The 22,163-nt window shown below is 31.3% G+C and overlaps 1 protein-coding gene across 1 annotated transcript in view; it reads right to left on the reverse strand.

The window, feature by feature from the left end:
• The window catches only part of KLHL1 (kelch like family member 1), a 298,324-nt gene that overhangs the window by 195,493 nt on the left and 80,668 nt on the right, over positions 1 to 22,163 (reverse strand). The window contains exon 2 of the mRNA XM_033103722.1: positions 6,229 to 6,411. Coding sequence (XP_032959613.1) covers positions 6,229 to 6,411 — 183 coding nt within the window. The remainder of the gene's footprint in view (positions 1 to 6,228; positions 6,412 to 22,163) is intronic.

Raw genomic sequence — 22,163 nt, forward strand, 5'->3', positions numbered from 1 at the left:
GGAAAATAGGGATTTATTTTCCTTTCAGGATAAAATGGGTTAGTGTTTGCAAAGCACTTTGATAGAGCTTGGCACATAATCAACACAGTGAGTGTTAACTAGCAATGCTGTCTTGTTGCTGTTATTATTATTATTATTGACTTACTTATGCTAATCACCTCTTCAAGAACCTACATGAGCTTCTAGTTATGCACATCATTTCAAATCCAAACTTCTCTGCTGGTTTTCAAGGTCTATCATAATCACTTTTGTTGTACTTCTTTATGGCTTAATTTTGCAGTAGTTTCTACAAACAGCTCCACTTTCACTAAGGCAGTGCTTTATAATTTTAACAATCAAAAATGATTTACTTCTGTACTTTTCCATATTATTCTCACTATCTAAAATAGTATACCTGTCCTTTTTCATTAGACTGACCTCAAACACAATTTCTCTGAAAAACTATCATAATACTTTATCACATGTTACTTGTTTTCTTATTGAATTATTTCTTGCACTTGGAATCAAAACCACATATTTCAGTTGAGATTTTTGCAACTATAATAATTTCCTTAATTTTTTTATGAGTTATTCTTTCCTTCTCAAGATTATTGCAAACTTCGTGAGGAAATGTATCATGTTTTATATCCTTTTGTATAACCAACAAAACATATATAGATCAATGCTACAATATGTGTGACAAACATTTATTTTAATTAATGCAAGAAAAAATGATTATGTACTGTTGAATATTAGTGGTGGGCATAAAGAAGACATTAAAATGATATCTAAATTAAGAAAAACATAAAAGTTTTCCGCTTCTCTTATCTTTTTTCCTTCCACTTTTATTGAGATATTATTTACATGTAACATGTAAATTTAAGATACACAACAGGATGATTTGATACACATATGTGTTGTGGAATGATTACCATACTATATATACCGGTATTTACAATTGTTATATTCTGTTAATGAATTGACTCCTTTATCAATATGTAATGACTATCTTTGTCTCTTGCTACCATTTTTGACTTAAAGTCTATTTTCACTGATATATGTATAACTACCCCTGATCTCTTTTGATTTCTATTAGCTTGGAGTATTTTTTTTCCAGCTCTTCACTCTGAGACCATGTGTGTCTTTAAAGCTGAAGTGAGTCTCTAGTAGGCAGCATATAGGTAGGTCATATTTTTAAATCCATTCAGCTACTTTGTATCTGAATTTAATTCAATTACATTTAGAGTAATTAGTGATAGATAAGGAATTATAATGTAATCTTATTGTTTCTGAATGTTTTGCATTACCCTTGTTCCTTTCATCCCCTTTTGTTGTCTTTCTCTGTGAATTGATGGGTTTCCACAGTGTTATGCTTTGATTCCCTCCTTTTTTTCTTCTTTTGTGTATCTACTGTAGATTTTTGTTTTGTGGTTACCACAAAGCTTACATAAAACGTCCCATAAATATATCTATTTTAAGTTGATAACAACTTAATTTCGATCACATATAAAAACTTTACCCTTTTACTCTCCTCCCATATTTTATATTTTGAGTCACGATATACCTTTTTTATACTGTGTATCCATTAATTATTGTAAGTGTAGTTATTTTTTACACTTTTATCCTCTAACCTCTATACTAGAGTTAAGTGATTAACACACCATCATATTATAGTATTAGAATATTCTGAATTTGACTACATACTTAACTTTACTAGTATGTTTTAAACTTTCATATGTTTTCATATGTTTTAAGTAGACTCCTTTCAATTCAGCTTAAAGAATACCTTTGAGTATTTCTTATAATGATACACTCTCATGGTGATGTACTCTCTCAGCTCATAATCCTTACTGTTGCTTGAGTACATAAGCCTCATGCCTGTGTCTACAGGGGTGAGGTGTGCCTGGCAATTGAGTCTGAGATGACTGACCTGGAACCTGGGTCTGTGTGTGGTCAAAAGAGGCCAATCTATCACCAGGGACCGCTGGGTTAGAACCGGCATCTGGGTCCACAAGGCCTGGTTTGGTACTAGCATGGTGTGGGAACCTGGTTTGGTAGTAAAGTGGTCTGGGAACCTGTTTGCACAGTAGCCAGACTGAAGGCCAGGGCCATTGTGACTGGCTTGGTGCTAGGGGCAGCCTAGAGCTTAGAATCTCTGGAATCAACCTATAACCTGGAGTCCTGGGCGCCCCACCTGAAGGTTTGCTCTGCTGAGACTGGTATGGTGCTGGGACAAGCAGACAGCCTGAATCTGGGGGAACTAGTCTTCAGTGTAGATTTGCAAAGCGTAGTCTGACCCTGGGTGGACTGGGGGACATGGGGACATGGGAGTTGACCTGGTGCTGGGTGGATCAAAAGCCGTGGTTCGTGGTAGTTGGCTTGGCTGGGCCAGCCAGGAGCCTGGGTTCATGGGAGGCTGCCTGCCTCCAGAGTTTTAGGGGCCTGGTTGGGAACCTCGGCCCAACAGGCCGAGGGAGCCGGGCAATCCTTAGATATGCTGACAGCCTGGGTGTGTGAGTGTGTGTGAGCCACTGGGACCCTGGTGCTGCCTGGGGCTGTGGAATTGGCTGGGACCACTGAAGTCCATTTTTTTTTCTCTTTCTGAAGTTGGTACAGAGCTGTTATAAATTAGCAAGGTGATTGAGATACCTAGGTGGATGTTGCATTTAATAAAATGGAAGAAATGAGTTATTCCTCTACCATCAAAGATTATCTACAGAAGTAAACTTGGCATCGGTACAGAGAAACGCTACTGCTTGCCTACCTGAGTATTAATATCTAAGTTACTTATGAAAGTCATTTCTTTTTACTGTATTTAATATGATGTGTTTCTAAATACATCATTTCAATTGCCACTTTTAGCCTCAACTGTTTTTATGATACTAGTTCTCGGTAAAAAATCAATATTAACATAATAAACATTCTTGAAATAAGTCATTCACTATTAAACATGGACAAAAATGAAAACAGAATATGGTGTTTCATGAAATGTCCATTGTCTTGGTCTATAGTGTATGATCCTTTTGGTCCCCATCACATCTCATTTTATTTTTCATTTACGTTTTCATTTGATCATGAAATATTGCATGCTCATTTTAGAGTTCAAAGTATATGTATGTTTATACATTAAAAAAAAAAATGTCAACCTCTCCTTTATCCTGCCTATAAGCCTTACTCCCCAGGAATAAGCTTTGCTCACTCTATGTTACGGATTCTTCCACACTGTTTCTGTGCACGTAAAATTATAAATACCATTATTTACTGTTCAGAGGATGTTAGTTATTTAAGATTTTCATATTTATCTCTGCCTAATGCACTGACTCTTAATAATGAGTAAAGAGGGGAAAAAAACTTTCACAAGCTTAATCATATCTCATTATATACTTGTACATTATAACAGAGTAGACCATAAAAACCACTTAATTCTCTTACTACTGAAAATTCATCAGTCCAGTTATTAATATTGATCTTGTCAATACAATTTTCAGTATCTGACACCCCTAATTACAGACACAATGTCTATCAAAAAATCCTCTATATTTTGTATTAAGGTATTTACATTTTAATGTTTTGGTTCACTTGTTGCTAATCAATTATTTTGGGCCATTTATGAGATGTCTATATTTAGTTTTAGAATTTCTCTAGGCCCTAAAGCACAGATAAATTCAGAATTTTGACTATTATTCATTCTAAAAATGTGTTAACATGTAATCTTAAGTATTATTTGCCTTTCAGAGCTAAGTTACTGAAAAGTATGCCTTGCAATAACCTAATGTATTCATATAGACAGAGCATTTCATAAACACATCGATAGGTATGACCTACATCAGGTTAAAATACATATACAATATAAACAGCATACAAACAAAGGCTTTTAATGAGAATCCTTGTATGGTCATAATCTGTTAAATAGTAATTTATTTGAAAGTTTTAAATGATGAGATAATATGAAATTAAATATACATGGTCTTTATGAATGAATATTTAGTGAATACTTATGACATTAGCTTGCAATGCTTTTCCTGAAAGAGTGGTGGATCATAATGCAAATTACTTATTTTTTCATTATTTGAAATTATTTTAACAGTTCCACATTTTTCAGTGGTAAATATTGTAACATCATATATATTTTGCTCATAGATAGTACACAGTTGTGCTAATTAAATATAACAGAATAATTTAAAAATTCATTTGTTTGTTACTATTACTGAGATGATTATTTGGTAAAAGCAAAGGGTTAATGTTGAAGTAATTATAATCAGTTCATTTTGCAACAGCATAAATAAGGAGGTGCAATCTATCCTCAATTACTAAAAAAAGCGATTGCCTTTTTAAGGTGCCCCATAAATATTTTTCCACGTATTAGTTAATATATGTTTCATTTAGAATCATAGGTATGTAAATTATTGTAGGAGTAATATAGTTAGTACTAGAATATTATGCAAAGAAAATATAAATCCTTATTTGAATTACTTTAGCAGAAAGCCTTAAATTTTTTTCTTATCACATTTAAGGAAAACATGATTAACAGTAACATATTTATTTTAATATCTGTTAAATACATAAAATATTTACATGTTCAGAATAATATGCATATAAGTAATACATTGCTCAGATGTTTTATAGGAATCTAAGCCAAAAAGAAATTTTATTTCTTAGCCACCCAGATTATTATAAAATTTACATAATTAAACAAATTATTTAGAAAGTAATATTAACAATCTAGATAAAAATAATAAAGTAAACAATGCAGAATATAATTAATATGGGGAAATTGCTCAATATATTAGTTAAAAACCTTCAAATGACAAATATCAAACTACTACCAATAAAAGGCTATAAGATTATATAAATTAAATAAAGCACTTGTTTTAAAAAAACATGAGGTTTTGATGTGTTAATATAATTTGAGTTAACTGAGTCCCTCTATCTTTTTAAACAAATAATTATTTAACTAATCTGTAAGTTAAATGAAGCAAATTCAGTTATAATCTCAAATTAAGAATATTTTTTAACTATATAAATTTTGTCTAAATGCTATTTAGATAATAGCTCAGGATAATTTGCCTATTTGCCATACATGTTACAACACTGAATGTCTCAATATAATGACTATTTGTTAATTGCTCTTTTCCGAATGATAATGCAATATCATAGAAATATTTGAAAAATAAGAGCATAGTATATTGTTAGAATTATTGCCATAATTAGCTGACAGATTGAGCCCTACATGACCTAAATTAGTTATTCAATGTTAAATGTTCCTTCCTATGAATTTTTAGTGTATTGGTTCAATTCAATGTCCACATTTTAATATTGTTATGATGGTAGAGATATAGCCTTATTTTTCTGGAATAATTTAAATATTTCATATTTAAATACATATATATTACCTAGATAATACAATTTAAGTTAATCAATATAGGGAAGAGGAATACATTGAGAGCAATTTTCATATGTGGATAATTTACTCTATCAATTAATTGGTATTAATAGCATTAAATAACATCCATCAAGGTAGTCTAAGACCAGTTATCGATATATTCAACTATCTAAAATAATTGGTATAAAAATTAAATTAAATTTTTTCTCACTTAAAAGTCCTAAAAAAACTAAGTAAAAAAACAATAAATTTTATAAATAAACTGATAGCATCAATATGGCACAAAATAATCAGACCTCTAGTTCATGTAACTTGGAATTATCAATTATAAATATGTAAGGAATATTTAAAAGTATATTAGTTTTTAAATATGCTGGGCCTTAAGAAGAATATTAATGTCATAAATTAAAGACCTTGTAACAAATGCTAAGTAAAGATGTCAATATGAAGCACTTTGCATTTTCTACTTGAAATTAATAATATATATCCAAGGTAAACTGACTTCCTTCCAATTTTGGCAGAAAAGCGTATCTCATTTAAAAGCTTAGGTACATCTTCCTAAATTAAAATTGATTTTCACTTACTATGATTGTGAATCACATATAACAAAATATTTATTAATCTTCATCAGAGGAAGTTTTATTTTTGAACTATTTATATTTTGCTTTATTTCTTAAAAAGGAGATCACTTAAAATGGCATTATAACTCTTGCTCAAAAAGAAATAAACAAGAGTAAAAGAAAAATATCCAAACTTTCTTATAAATGTTAACTCTGAATTATCTAATTCTAGGATATTTTGCAATCTGCATACCAGACTATCTAAACGTATGAATTCATGTTTCTAATAAAGACAGACTACTATACCTATGTGCAGGTATCTTTCGATTTCCAACAATCAGGATAACATCACAGAGTTGTTGTTGTTTCAAGTAACTTTCCATTTTTCTGAAGGTTTGCTCAGCATGGTGAACGGCCTGATAGAATTCTTCAGAGCTACTGGAGTCCAAATCACTTTGAGGTGTCAGTGAATGGCTAGTTGCTGACAGCCTGCAAAACACATACAAAAAAACATGGTTTTTATAAAATGCCACAAATTGCCCAGAACTATATGTACAGAGCTTTAGAATTTTATGGGGAAGTCAATAAATCTCTCCTTGTGTTCATCATTATAAATATAGGGAAAAAAAATCTACTTTGGGTTAAATTATTTCTTCTAGGAAGCAATAGATTAATTATAAATTATCCTTTTTCTTGTCTTAAAACATTTAAAAGATAGATCATATGTATTTATTAGGACATTACGTTAGAAAACTGGAAATAGTCACAGAAATGGTAAAATACAAACATGCTTATTATTAAAAAATTACTTTGAAATGTTAATTTAACCCATTTGATATTTAATCCATCTGACCACCTAATTATACTATTTTAAATTATAATTCTTATGAGTTGTAGTAACTGTTGCTTTACAGAAGTTGATGATTTTTAGTATAAAACATTATGAAACATGGTTTGTAAAAAAGAGTGACAAATTTATAAGTAAGTTGTTGAGTTTCATATTCTGTAGCCAACTGACTCAACAAAACATATGCAAACAGAATGTAGTAGCTCAGTACTTGTAAATATTTTAATAATCAATATATACTGGGGGTGCCAAAAAATGTAGACAAGTGGACACTTTGGTCAACGTTGCTCAAACAATAGTTCGCGGTAATCAGAAGTGTCTGGACCCTGATGGTGACCATTTTGAGCACCTCTTGTAATTGCAGAAGTCAAATGTGACCTGTATTAATCTTTTGTTATTGGTATATATTGAGTATTACAATTTTAATAGTTTTCCTCTCTTAAAATGTGTATACTTTTTTTTGGCACCCTCTGTATATGTAATAAACTTTAGGTTTTCAGAAAGTCCATGATACTTAGGTTTGGCTACTAAATCTATTAATATCATAGACTGTTTCACAATGAAGACTTTAAAAATATCATATTCCAGATCAAGAAGAAGACTCTCCAAATACTTAGATGTATGATAGGCCCAGCAGCCCCAATCAAGTGTTCTAATGATAAATTCTTAGAACAATTTAAAAATAAAAATGAATTAAATACATAACAATAATAATGAAATAGCCCGTTTTAGGACACAAAGTAATACGGAGAATTCTGCTTCCAATTACAATGCAATAACTTGTAACTGACTGAAGTACAGCAGAAAAAAAAATGTTACATATAACATCAAAATAACTCTTTGACTTGATAATTATACTAAGGCAGCTAGGACTTGAAGGACCAAGATCCTATAATAAAATTAAATTCATGGAAGTCATCTCAAATTTCTATGCTGCTTTTTCTTTCCCTCTCTCTGTGTTTCCTCATTACAAGCAGCAGAAGATAAGAGGCTGGGAAGCTCATCCCAATGTGCCAGCTAAGCAGGACTTCTGGCAGTATTATGGCATTTTGGGGGAAAGAATGGCTATTGGAATTATGGGTTGCAAAGGTAGGCAGAACTTGAGAGGTAAGTGATGATCCAAAAGGGAGAAACATTCAAGTAAGGTTGTCATTGTGTACCACTTTTACCCTAGAGGTATTGGGTGATTTCTAAGCACTGATAGACAATGGCTTATATTATAGAAGGTTGGGAAGTTAAACAGAGCTTGAAGTTTAAAAATTTTAATTTAAGGACTAGCAAGGATAAGGACTCTGATAAATACACAGGCTTTCAACTAGATTTCTTAAGGATTATACCTAAGAGTCAAGGGAACTAGAAATAGACAAGATAATACAGAGACTGAAATAACATAGATTTGAATCAATAAAATTACTATTTGTCTTAAGGCAATCCTCTAATCAAAAAGTCAGCAAACAGTCAAAATAAACCACCTTTAGAAAAAGATAACATTATCCAGACTTTATGATTTCTTATGTATACTGTTTGACATTAAAGAAAAAGAAAAAAAAAATAGCAAGCCTATAAAGAAGTAGGACACAAGATAAAAACAGATAATAGAAACAGGCTCCCAGGTGTTACAGATATCCCTGAATAGATGGATTCCAATTACATATTTAATAGATATGAAAATAACTGTCATTAATATATTTTAATATTGACAACCAGCTGGACAATTTCACAGAACATTAGGTTATATAAAAAAAATCAAACAGAAATGAATAAGGAAATATAATAATTTAACTTAGGATGTTGGTAGATAAACTGAACTTGCAGATTGGATTCAGGTGAAAAAAATATAGTAATCTGAAAAATAAGTAAAAATACTCAAACTGAAATATAAAAACATAAAAATATAAAAAAATATACACAAATTAAACATGGTAAGAGACTATATTCATGTAATTATAATCTTCAAGTAGGGGAGAGACATGATGAGGAAAAGCCATCTTAAGAAATAATGGCCAAGAGTTTTAGAAAAATGTATTAAAGACATCAAGAGACAGATTCATGCTTCACCATATATCCCACAATAAAACAAAGAACACTACAGATCATAGTAAAACAAAGGCAAAACAAAACAAAACAAAAGTTGTCAGGAAACACGTCTCCCCAATCATTTAATGAGGCAAATATAACATTGACACAAACCCTAAAAAAGTGTTAAAAAAAAGGAAAATGAACGGTCATTTGCGGTCCTAAATATATTTTTTAAATCTTAAGCAAAATATTAGCAACCAAATACAAAAATGTATGCTAAAAAAAGAAATGCATATAAAAAAATAAATGTATCAAATATACAGTTGATAATGTATCATAATTAAGTTGGACTTCATTGAAAAACACATTTTAATTATGTAAGTACACCTAATTCATTCATAGAGTGATCATCATCATATTTAATTAAACCTCTTGTCTTTGAGATTGAAAATTACATTTGTTAGTACTACTTCTATTCAACATTTTTCTGGAGGGCCTTGGCATTGTCATTTAAGCACAGAAAAAATAAATAAAGCCGATTACAGTTAGAAAAGAAAAAATATAATACTGACTTTATTTCCAGAAGATGTGTTTGTACACATAGAAAATCTGAAAAAAATCAAAAGACAAGTTCACAAGTCTAAATACTTTAAAGTTACGTGTGTTTTCTGTTATCTACAATATGTGTCTATACAATATGGTTATTTTCATCAGACTTTACAAGTTTTCCCTTAAGTATTTAAAACTAATAGAAATTTTGCTGTGCCATATGTTTTCCTTTCACAAGTTTGCAAATTACAACCTCAGAATATGGTCATTTCCTAGCATATATTTTAGGAATTCAGTCTCAGGCATATGTAGCAAGAACAGCAGAATTCTTCCATACATTAACACATTGAACACAAAAGTCAGAAAATACCCTGCAGGATGCATTTTTAAGTCTAGAATGAATTATTATTGGCTCTAAGGTAACTGAAGAGTATCAAGTCAGGACTGTCGGTTGTCAACTACATCAAAACTTTCCCATTGAGTTCCTGATGATCTGGTCTGGTACCAGACTGCAATGAATAGGGTTCAAAGGTCAAAATAATAGAGACTGCCATGCACAATGGTTCCAGATTGGATTAAAGAAGATGAGGGACAAAGGCTCCATTCAGATACTTAAGTTAATTCCCTACAAGTTAAACAACATACTTAGGATAGAAAGTTTTACTCCCACAAAGAATTTCATAGCCTGGGAAACATTATCAAGAAAATAATTTAATATACTTTATTTTCAAATCACCAAAGTTATGATGGATGCCTATCACAGCCAATAGTGAAATAAACAGAATAATATAGTTTTAGAGCTCAGTGAGACCATAGGCATAAAATGGACAGGACCTAGAAGTTGACAGGGCTAACAAAGCCAAAGATCTAATTACTGTCAAGATCTTACTTTATTTTATGTGAACTAGGTACATTAACAAATATAGACTTGAGCCTATTCTGAAAATCTAAAAGTCATTTGAAAAAAATAAGGCTTAAGAGAGAGCTAGAAACTGGTCTCCAAACTATTTTTTTTAGAGTTTATGTTTACTCCTAGATTGTTTTCTTAAAAGAGTTCATGATTTGAGTTATCTTATATTATATCTGAGAACAAGTCACTTTTTTTGAATGTTGCTTGATTTTTCACAGAAATGGTTTGCTGGTTTGACTTGATTTTCTGTCTATAAAATAGTCACTGTCACAGCACTTGCAACATGTCCTCATACATCATCTCCTGATCTCAGACTTGAGTAGACATTTTGTCTTTTACCTTTGACTCTAGATTTAAAAAGAAGTTTCCACATCAGAACACTTATGATTTTTAAGCTAACGTTCATTATTTAATCTTCTTCCCATCATATATCAAGCCTTATTATTTTAAAAATTGAGACCTTAAAATGTTAAGAAATAGATTATATCTTTACAATGAATGCATCCTATAAATACTAAGTAAAAATCTCACATCTGATTATTTCTATTTTTGTCTAATTTTTATATTTTCAGCCTAAATAAACTATACAGTCTCTTTCCAATATGAGAATCTCCCAGATGTTATGATCTGACATTATAATCCTTATCTTTATTTGGGCCCAACAACATAAAGCTTAAAGTTACAAAGAAATGCAATTTAAAAAGTCCAGTGTGACTTCTTCCCATCAGAATTTAAACATGCTTAAGATTCCCCTAAACTAAGATATATAAAACAATAAAATGAATAAAAATTTTTCTGGACCTTATGAACTATTCAAGCCATAACTATTCCTATTTCCTTTCACAACCATGTGCCTTGAAAGCATTGCGTGCACTCGTTATCTTCATTCCTCTAAACTCTCCTCAATCCATTTCAATTTTATTTTCCCAAACCACCCATCTAATAAAACTGCTTTTGCTAAGGGCACTAATGTCTTCTTCATGTGACTTTATTTGGCTTTCATTTTCATTTCTTAATTGCTATAAACTGACCAACACGCATTCCTATCCCTGGGCTAAACAATTCAGGGCTAAACATCATTTACTTTCCTTGCACCAGACAATTCTGAGATGAAGCACTGTTTTCCTATTTTTGTGCTCAACAATATTGAGATCAGGCAGAAATAATTTAGCTCTTGCATCAGGAAGCAGTTATTTCTAGAAGATTAGAGTGTGAATTAATTTTTACAAAGCTATAAAACCCAACAAATACTCATCTGTTTTCACTTTAAAACACCTACCTATGTGCCAATCTAAAGCTATAACATCATAAATTCTGTCTCTTGCCAACCAGGCCCCAGTCTTCAATCCCTCCCTGGTTCAAATTACGTATCACGTGTTATAAGTTTTTACATGATCTGATACTTTTTCAGTGTTTAATACCCTTCAGCACAAGCTCTAATTCTAGTCGTACTAAGTAATTCCAGTTTCTGCAATATGTCACATATATCTTATATAGCTTTCACACACATATTTTTCTTTACATGTAACCTTCACAACACGTTGTCATTGTGATGGATAACTTTCGTCTTTCAGAGATCAGTTGCAATATCACTTCTCTCAGAAAGACTTCTTTTAATTCTCACAGCTTGAGAGACTAAAGACTTCTCAATGTTAATTCCCTGACATGTTAATTACCTAGTATGGTTCAAATACATATCGGGCATGTAGAATATTTTAGGAGTACAACAACGATTTGTTGAAAAACTGAGTAAAGCATATTCTGTAAGATGGCATTGGCCAGGTACCAATTTTAACTGATTATGATTTTTTTGTTTGTTTGTTTCATAGAATACAACAAATATGTTTGTGTAAAGGAATTTATGTCTCCAAACCTGAGAGAGTGCCTGATACACACAGTATAGTTACTAGGTTGGTGCAAAAGTAACTGCGGTTTAAAAGGTTAAAAATAATTACAAAAAACTCAATTAATTTTGCACCAACCTAATTGTAAAGGTTTGCATGGATTGTTATTGGTGAATTTCAAAAAAATTCAGAACTTAGGAGAAAAAAAGCATACATGACTACTATAATCAGAATAGTATTGTGTATTCTCTGGTAGTGCATTTACGTACATTGTGAAAATACTAAAGAATATACTAAGTATACTATGTAAAATACTTTAATTTTTTTGAAAACAGATATGATATATTTATTTCAAACAAAGATCCCTGACTAAAACTAGGTCTCAGCTTCGTTATTACTTCTTTAATGTCACTGACTAACAGTAGAACTAAAATGGCAAAATAAATTTGCAAAGTGTTCTGTTTCTCTTGAGTGATAAGTTAGCTTTTCTTTTGAAAGAGTAATGTAAGAATATCTCTGTAATATCAAATAAAGCAATTGCCTACACGTAGTTCTTGAGCAAGACCTGAATGCAGTAGATATGTCTTTAAGTGAAAACATAAAACAAAACTGTTTTAGCCCTGCAAATTCAGTGTACAATTTAGCAGGCAATTTGTGTATCTCTTTATATGATGTTTCCATTAGAAAAATATTTTAACTTTTTAAAATATTTCTTAGTGAGAAATAAAAAGTTTGCTATTTTTTTACATTGCTTAAACATTTTATATAAAGCACATATTATTTCAGTTTTAAAACCATAGTCATTATTACAAATCATTATTAGAACAATATCAAAGATCAAAAAGTGACCAAAAATTCTCAGACAATAAAATACAATATTACTAATCTATTTAACCTTAAAAGACTTCTACCTAGACTAAATGTTTTGTTTTGTTTTCTAAAGAGAGAGAGAAAAGAAAGGGAGAATAATTAAATAAATAAATTTATAAAATTTAACTCTGTATTATTATAATGTTAGAGAATGAAATATGTCATCATATGTGTGTATGAAAGAGTAAACCAGTATTCAAAATAAATGTCTGGTTATGTTAAACACACTAATTTTCAAATATTTTAATAACCCCCAAGAGAGAGGTTTAGATCTAAGAAATATTATAATGGATAAAGTTCAAGTACCAGGTGCTACTACTTAGAAACAAGAAAAATGAATATAGTCATTAATGTTGCTTCTGGGTACAATTTCTTTTATAAGATAATTGGAATTTTAAGTAAGGCTTTTTATCAGAAGTATTGAAACACACACACACGCACACACACAGACTCACACACTCTGTCTTTAATGGTAAGACAGAACCATTAAAAAAAAAAAAAAAAAAAAAAAAAAGACTTATGAGCCAGAGACAAGTGTTTATATTCTAGGCTCCATCAGTTCCTGCATTCCATAATTAATGTATCTGTAAAATAATTTACCATTAATAAACCTCCTCGTATGATACTTGTTGAAATAAATAAAATGCATTGGAAGCTGCTTTATAAATTAAGATGTTAAGTATATTTCTAAAGAAATGTCAGAAGTGAAAATGTAACCAATAGTATTTGTGAAATAAAGAGTACTTTTATGAATTAAGTGCATCAGTACATGTTTAACATGTTGCTTGAAAAATTATATTACCTTTAACAATAAATATCATGTAAAACATAAATAATACATTTGTTATTTTCCTCATTTAAGTTTTAAAATGCATAATCAATAGATATCCCTATTTTAAATTAAAAGTATTTTAAATGTTTGGAATTAAAAAATTGAAACGATCAAAATATTTTCAAGAACTTAACCTCAAAAAAAAAAAAAAAACTTGATATCCCATAAAATCCCCATGTGTTTGAGAGCATGATGAGAATGGCTGACAAATAAAATACATTTAGATGTTGGAAATTCCCATCAAAAAATGCAAAATCTGGGAAGAAAGGCAATCAGAGGGAGATTCTGGCAATGTAAATGTTATAAAATTCTGAAAATGTTTCTAATATAAAATGCAGTTGGAAATTGACATATAAGTGATTAATTCATGCAAGTTCTTCTCTAGGAAGATATACCATCCACCAAAGTAATGACAATAATGTGCTAACTTGAGTAGACAGGTAACTGGGAACTTCTGCAGGAAAAGGCTCAGAGGGTATCATAATGAGGTTGACCTGGGTGAAACAAATTGATGTGGTTCCATTCACCCAGGATTAAGAAGAGTGGCTCTAACCTGTATTATGGGCTGATGGAAGCCAGAATTAATAGGGACCCTCGAATCTGTAATGCCAACATTTCCCAGTCATACTGTAGAAGAAGAAATAAATATGCTTATATATACATGAATGATACAGCTGACCCGTCATGGACAGCCTGTTTAACCATAATTACTGGATGGCCTAGAGAACATTCTTTTGACAGTGTCAAGAAATTAATTGAAAGAAAGACAAATAGCATACTTTTAAAACATTCTGGTAAGTAAACTATAGCTTCTAATGATAACTAAATTGAGCTCTTTGATATCAATGGCAATACTGTACTAGATGATGGTACTTAAGAATTAGAGAGAGGGTGGGTTCTACAGTCACTATAGACCATCGCCAGTTGTCCAATCAAGTCTGCCACCTGTTTTGGAAAATAAAGTTTTATTGGAACACAGCCACATCTATTTGATTATGTATTGCTTATGATTGCTTGCTTGCCACAACAGCAAAGTTGAGTATTTGTGACAGAAACCATATGTTCCCCCCACCCCCCCAAGCCAAATATATTTAATAGCTGGCCATTTATGCAAATAAAAAAGTTTTCTGGTGCCTATTCTAATCATAGGAATGGAATGGTGATCAGTAGAGTTTAGTAAAGCTATGAACATCTCTCCAAGTAACAAGTTTATCATGAGGTACCTGCATGAAATAGTCCATGAAGTTAATACTTGGTCTGTTTAATCATAAAAAGTATAGATCTTTTGTGAGATATCTGAGTTGAATCATGGTAGGATTTTATATTCTCTCCCTAAGTTATTTAAAATGGCTCAGAGATTCATAGCTTCTTCAATGATTATAAGACTGGTTTTTTTTAAGCAAGAACCCTGAAAAGTGTTATAAATCTATGATGGAAACATTTATCCAGATGTTAGGCCCTAAACAATTGAAAATGGAAAATACCAAAATATTCCAGGAGTTACAAAATATTTTCTCTGAACTGAAGCAAGTATCTCATAACTCTAAATTGCCAGCATGTCCACCTGGCAGAAAGGAAGCTTATGTATGACAGACAGATTATAAATTGTTTGTTTGCCAAGCCTGTATTGCCGATGGACTCAACCTGTAGTTATTCCCTTAGTCCCAGAATGCATAATTGGAAAAGATGAATTCAGAAACTGCCACAATTGCATATCGATTTCTTGACTCACAATGTCAGGTTTATTAAGAAACAATCACTACATACCTACTACTGTGGTATTCTCAAAGCTATCCTGTATTCATAAAGAACTAGCAAATATTAGTGCCATGTTAAAAACTTAAAATATGAAAGAGTAGAGATTCTATTATATCCCAAATTAATTCATTCATTTGGGAGGTAGACCATCCAGATGGATCTTGAATAGTAAGTAGATTATCACAAATGTAATCAAGTAGTGATGATAATTGTAGCTGACATTCCAGATGTGGTATTTTTACAGAGCAAAGTCAACATAGTCCATGTAATTGAGTATGTACATATAGACTTGACGTGATACATTATTTTTCTCAATCAATATTATAAGGAAAACAGGAGCATCAGTATTATTTCAATGTCTTACCATAGGGAAATATAACTCTCCTTTCTCCCTATACTTTGCAAGAACTTTGGTCACTTCGATATCCCATAAAACATCATCTATTTCCATGACATCTGTGATACTGGGATCAGTGGATCTGGTGGGTAGGAAATAGCCAGTACCCTAAATGTCTTACTTGCCAAAGGGTGGGAGAAAAATCCTGTAATACAGAGGGGTCTATTACATTGGTGAAAATTGTAGGGTACAGTAGTTTGAGCATGTTAAGAAATTATCATTAAAGTAAAAGATTTTAAGCGATACTGTTGGAGACATAACTTACAAAATTTAGGTGTCCTATACCCACAAATTTGCTAATAAACTCACGAGTCTACTATATCTGAATGAAGCTCCAAGCAAGAAAGGTCTCTGTTGCAGGTTCGAGTTGTTGAACAAGCTGTTCGGCATCTTGGGCCTTATGACCAGAAGATGAAATTGTAGTAGAAATGCCGTAGCTGGTAGGGATGCTATAGGGAGCCTATGGCAGGCAGCCCAATCAGAGAATCGGAGTCCAGAAAGACTGTGAGCAAAATCATAGTTCTTCTTCCAACAAACATTCGCAATTTGAGAATCATCTCCTGGTTTCCTATTGGGTCACAGAAGAGAATGAATGCTGACCAGGAGGCCTCTCTGAAATGACCAGCCCATCGTATTTACAAAATTATAAAGGAGGCTGCGTGGATCAGCATTCCACTACTATTTAGAAATGGTATGCATGAGAATGGGCCTCCACAGATCCAGAAGTAAGTTACATGAACACATGACTCAGACTCCCTGGTACCTCTGCTGTTTTATCACTTCTACTTCAACCAGTACTTAAAACTGATAGTAAGGTAATTAAAATAGCCGCAGACAGATTAGGAGATAGAATAGATAGAAAACAGTTGGATTCTGTTTATAAGGGTGTTGGTTATTCAAATCAGTAATAGGCTCCAGCCATGAAAAGCATGAAACTGGAATAAATGCTTGAGGTATCTGTTTTCAGGTGTTGGACAATAGGCAGTGCAGGGCTGCAATCTTCTTTTGAAAATAAACATACAAGGTGAGCTGCACTCCAGCTCTCTGCCTAGGGACCATTTTCAATGGTGGAACAGGGAGGTGGCGCTTAAGCAGAGCATTTTGGTCCCATTAAGACAAGGGGACATAAACTGAAGTTTGGGCTGGTAGAGCATAAAACGTATGGAAGAGTGCACTGGAAAGGAGGGGCCTGTCCAGAAGTGTGGATGGGAAAGATGGTGTTTATAAGTATGTGGGGTGATTCTCTGCAGATCTTTGGCCAAGAGTCGGGCTGTGTATTCACAAGACCTAGCAGCAAGTGGCGGCTATGGGCTGAGATAAAAGCAGAGATAGATGGGATTACACAGTACTGGGAGCCTTGGCATTGGAGTTTTGGTTCAGCCAGAGTGTGAAACCGTATAATCTGGCATTCTACTAAAGTACCCAAAAGGTTGTATCTTAGGAGTAAGAACCCCATGATAAAGTAAAAGCTATACGATGCCCACCCTACAAAGCCTACCATCAATCCTCAATGTTATCACAACAGGCTACCAGCAAAATAATTACTAAACAGAACAAAATTCAATACTCTTTAAAAGAAGACAGCATAATGCATACTCCTTATTACACAAACACAGTATCTATTATACTATTTAAAATTACTAAACATGTAAATAGTAAAAATATGTGAAATACTCATAAAAAAACAAACAAACAAACAAAACAATCACTAGACTCTACAATGACCCAGATGTTTGGATAGTAGAGGTCTTTAAAGAAACTATTATAAATACGTTGAGGGAAGTAAAGGAAATGATAGTCTTAATGAATGGAGATATTAGGGAAATGGAATCTAACAGAAAATAAAAAGCAAATTCAAGAAATGAAATGAACAACAACTAAAATAACAAGCTAACTGATGAGTGTAATAGCTGATTGGAGTTGGCAGAAGAAAGGGTCAGTTTGAAAAACAGAAAGAAAAACATTGTGAAAAAGCAAACAGATTCTCAGTGATGTGTGGTAAAATATTAAGTGATCTAGTGTAACTGTAATTGTATATTTAATTGAAAACTCAGAAGACAAATGAGAGAGAATGGGACAGATAAAATATTTAAAGAAACAGTGGTTTAAAATATTCCCAAATTTGGTGAATAGTGCTTTAGTCTTCAGATCCAAAAAAAAACACCCAGTGAATCTCAAGCAAGATAAATAAACCCAAACTAGGCACATCAAGTCTGTGACAAAAGGACAGATTATTCAACAAACAATCTTGGGACAACTTGCTTTATCTTAAAAATAACTTAGGTCATTACTTGTTATAAAATTCAGATATATTAAAATGCTATGCATAAAAGGCAAAACTATTAACAGAAAATTAGTGGGGGAATACTTTTATATGATTTGAATAGGATGTATTCTTAAGCAAACCATAAGTTCCAGATGTCAGAAAAAAAAAGGACAATTATCTTTACGAGGGGAAATATCATAAATACATTTAAGTACTAGCCACACTCCTGGAAAAACTACTTAACTTGTATAACACACAAAGGAATAACATCTAGATCTTCAAAATACTTAAAAAAAAAAATAAAAAGAGGCAGATAGAAAAACAGAAAAGTATATTTGCAATTCAAAAGAGAAGCAAACTGCAAATGGAAAATAAATATATGCAAATAAGCTCAAAGTGATATAGCAATCATAAACATACAAATTATAAATAAATGTATTTCATCCACAATACTGGAAACATTTTAAAGTATTGAAAATCAAGTAATATGCAATCTTTGACTTGAAGCATAATAACATTTCCTGATGAATAGGGGAATTAATAAAATTTCAAGGGAAAATACAAGAGTTAGAGAAAAGTGGATTCTATGTTCAGATAGGAGGAAGAGATCAAAGGTACTAAGATCCTATAGAGGTATGTTGAGAGTAGAGGCTGAAAATATTTTGAATGACATATTATAGAGATTAGAATTTATCTTTTAAGCTGCATCTAATGAAGTGTGTTTCATGGAATACTTTTATCATGAGAACAAAATAAAAAGAGGGGATCGGTTTTAAAAATGCCATATTCACTTGCTCCCTTTAGAGATTGCTGTTTCACTTGAATATGAGGTTATGAAGAGAAATAAAGACAAGCCTAATTTTGTTTATCTCTGTCTCCCAAATACATTTATCTTTCAGACAATATTTAACTTTTGTTATATTTGTTTATTTTTCAAGAAGAGTAGCACAGAGGATAACACCTATTAATACTTCATGAAACTTGTGCATCACAGAACACTTAAGGACAATTGCTTGTAAGCATTTAACTGTTTAAAAGCAGGACAGTGAGACAATTACATATATGTATTAGAAGGAAGAGAGATTGCAGAGAGAGAGGTTTATTAAGGGACTACTGCAATAATCAAGGGAAGAGATGATACAGATCTGCATTAGATCACATTTAATATAGATCAGATTTAATACAGGCAGTGTTAAGAGAATGGGCATGGATTCAGGATGTACAATGGAAGTAAAATCTATAAAACTTGAAGATGACTGCATTTATTTGGAAAAACTCATTGTGAGGTATTAAATTGTATACAATAGCTCTTATATACGGTTACTAGTGTACTCATTCTGGTTATAACTTTTATCTGGAGCCTACATGTAAGGTCAACTAATGGCCAATAATACATGGTGTGTGTGAGAAGTTTTAATAGAAATTTATTATTCAATGATTTGTTAATGGAAATGGAATACCAGTAGTAAAAGGTCTGAAATAGAGCCAAAGTTCAGGAATCAGGGAACTATCAACTATATACAGAGCTTAGAGATAGGAAAATGTAAGACTAGCAAAGACTCACATGACAGATGACAATTATCCGGTCATCCTAATTCATGTTTGTTTTCTTCTTTGTATTATTATTCTCTTTGCTTATATCTAAATGCAATTAACAACTTGAATATTATCTATTTATTCCTGCACCACATTTCTATTATCAAGACCTAACGTGACATAGTCAAAAGCTATCCAATGGTTCTTAAAGACAAAATATCCTAGGATTAAATATGCTTTAGTTAAAATGTTATAACAGTTTTTCTATTATTTTATTATCCCAAAATATTTTTATTATATATGACATAAAATGTTATGCTAGGATAAACAAAATCAGCTACCATACTAGCAAAAAAAAAAAAAAAAAAGCCAAACTACTAACTAAACACTAAATTTGAATAATTACATTTATAATTAAAATTGCTACAAATACATTTTATTTTATATTTATACATATAATATATAATATATTATACATCATATATCATATTACATTATATAAACTATATATCTATACCTATATCTATCTACCTATATATCTATATCTATATATAATATATATTTCAAGTATTTTCAGTTAAGAATGTAAAGCCAGTTAATGGAATGTCTTATGTAGAAAATAGTTTCCTGTTGTTCATGTTTTAAAGTGATAATGTGATTTCAAAAGGCTTTGAAAGTAAGAGGCATACCTATGCATTAATATACCTGCAATATATCTTCTTTAAGGAGTTACAAACCTAATTTTTAAATCAATATATCATACTGTGTCCTATGAATACTTTGAATATTTTTTGAGAAAATAAATCCAGAGAAATTATTTTACACATAAATTTCATAGATAACTGAAGCTAAAAAATTCACTTGAGCTCATTGTTTTTCACACAGGCAAATAAAACCATGTTAACATCTACATTATGAAAAAACTGTATTTACCTATATTCCAGCATAATGCAAAATACTAATACATGCAGACCAATAAAACTGTAAAAAATGGCTTTTAAAACAAGCATACAAACCTATACTCAATTTAGATTAAATGGTTGTTAAACAGACTTAGAGCAAAATAAAACATCTTACCATTCATTTAATTAATTATTATTTATTGAAATTATGTTAAAATATCGTGTGGTAACAGCAGAACATACATTCTTAGAGCTTACAGTGTAGTGAGAGCAAACAGAAACTAAAAAATGAAAATCATGGTATTGTAGGGAATATGAGCTGAGGAATAAAATAGAGGGAGATAGGGAATACAAAATGTCTGAGAAAAGGGATGTCACAAGTTTAGCATGAGATATTTTACTTACACTAATCATCAATGACTAAACATGTTTTTATTGATTAAAAATGAATTCATCTTTGACATAGCGCAAAAATTTTCTTTAATCTTTTTATTCCCTGATAAAATATTTTCTATGAGCACAAGTTATATAATAAATATTTTAAATTTATATGAAAAATTCACTCCCTCAGTTAATATGGAGTTAAAATAAACCTTTATTTTTTAAATCATATTTTGTGGGCATTTGTATTATTTGGGGAAAATTTATGAGGACCAGAATGGAAAATTATTGACACAGATAAGGATTAATTTTTAAGTACATTATAGGAAATTATTTTTGGCAGTTAGTCCTAAAGCAGCTTTGATTTTATGGCTATAATAAAATTTATTTTCAGCTACTTAATAGGCATAAATTTTCCTAAAGCATTATGTATAATCATCTTCAAGATGTCCATTTTTTTCATTATACCTTAAATGTAATTTTAAACTTCATAAAAATAATTTATTTATGAACTAGTATTCTTTGAGGTTAAACATTAAATCAAATTAAATAAATCACATCCATATGTAATAACTTTCTAAATGGCTACCACCACTCACTTTTGTGAATAGTCATGATTTATTTTCTCCACTGAATTTCTTCTATTGAAATTCTGTAGAAAAGTAAAGAAGAATGTAGGCAATTTCCAATCTCAAATGTAATTCTAATTATGCAACTTCAATTATCCAGAAAACTATCTGCTGCTAGGTATTAGGACAAATATATTGCTTACATTAAAATTTACAAAAAAACAGAATAATGTTTCGCTATAGTAACATAAAATTTGGGAGACAGATTTAACATAATTCATACCAGAATTAATGAGATAAGAATTAAACATTTGGAAACACATATATTTTTAAAATGTATAAGTAAAATAACTAAAGTTCAATAATATACATCGGTGGGGAGTCTACTGGAAACAACAAACGCATGGTCCATAATACCTTGGGAATTCAGGATAATCTTCAAGAAAATGGTGAGCCTTGAAATATGGTTCAAAAGAGGTTCAATTGTGTAATGTGGACCTTGAGAAGAAAGATACATTTGACGTGATCCTGGAAAAGGAATTTATCTGCCGAGATGGATTC

Source organism: Rhinolophus ferrumequinum, chromosome 4 (genome assembly GCF_004115265.2).
Source record: "Rhinolophus ferrumequinum isolate MPI-CBG mRhiFer1 chromosome 4, mRhiFer1_v1.p, whole genome shotgun sequence".
Classification (NCBI taxonomy): Eukaryota; Metazoa; Chordata; class Mammalia; order Chiroptera; family Rhinolophidae; genus Rhinolophus; species Rhinolophus ferrumequinum.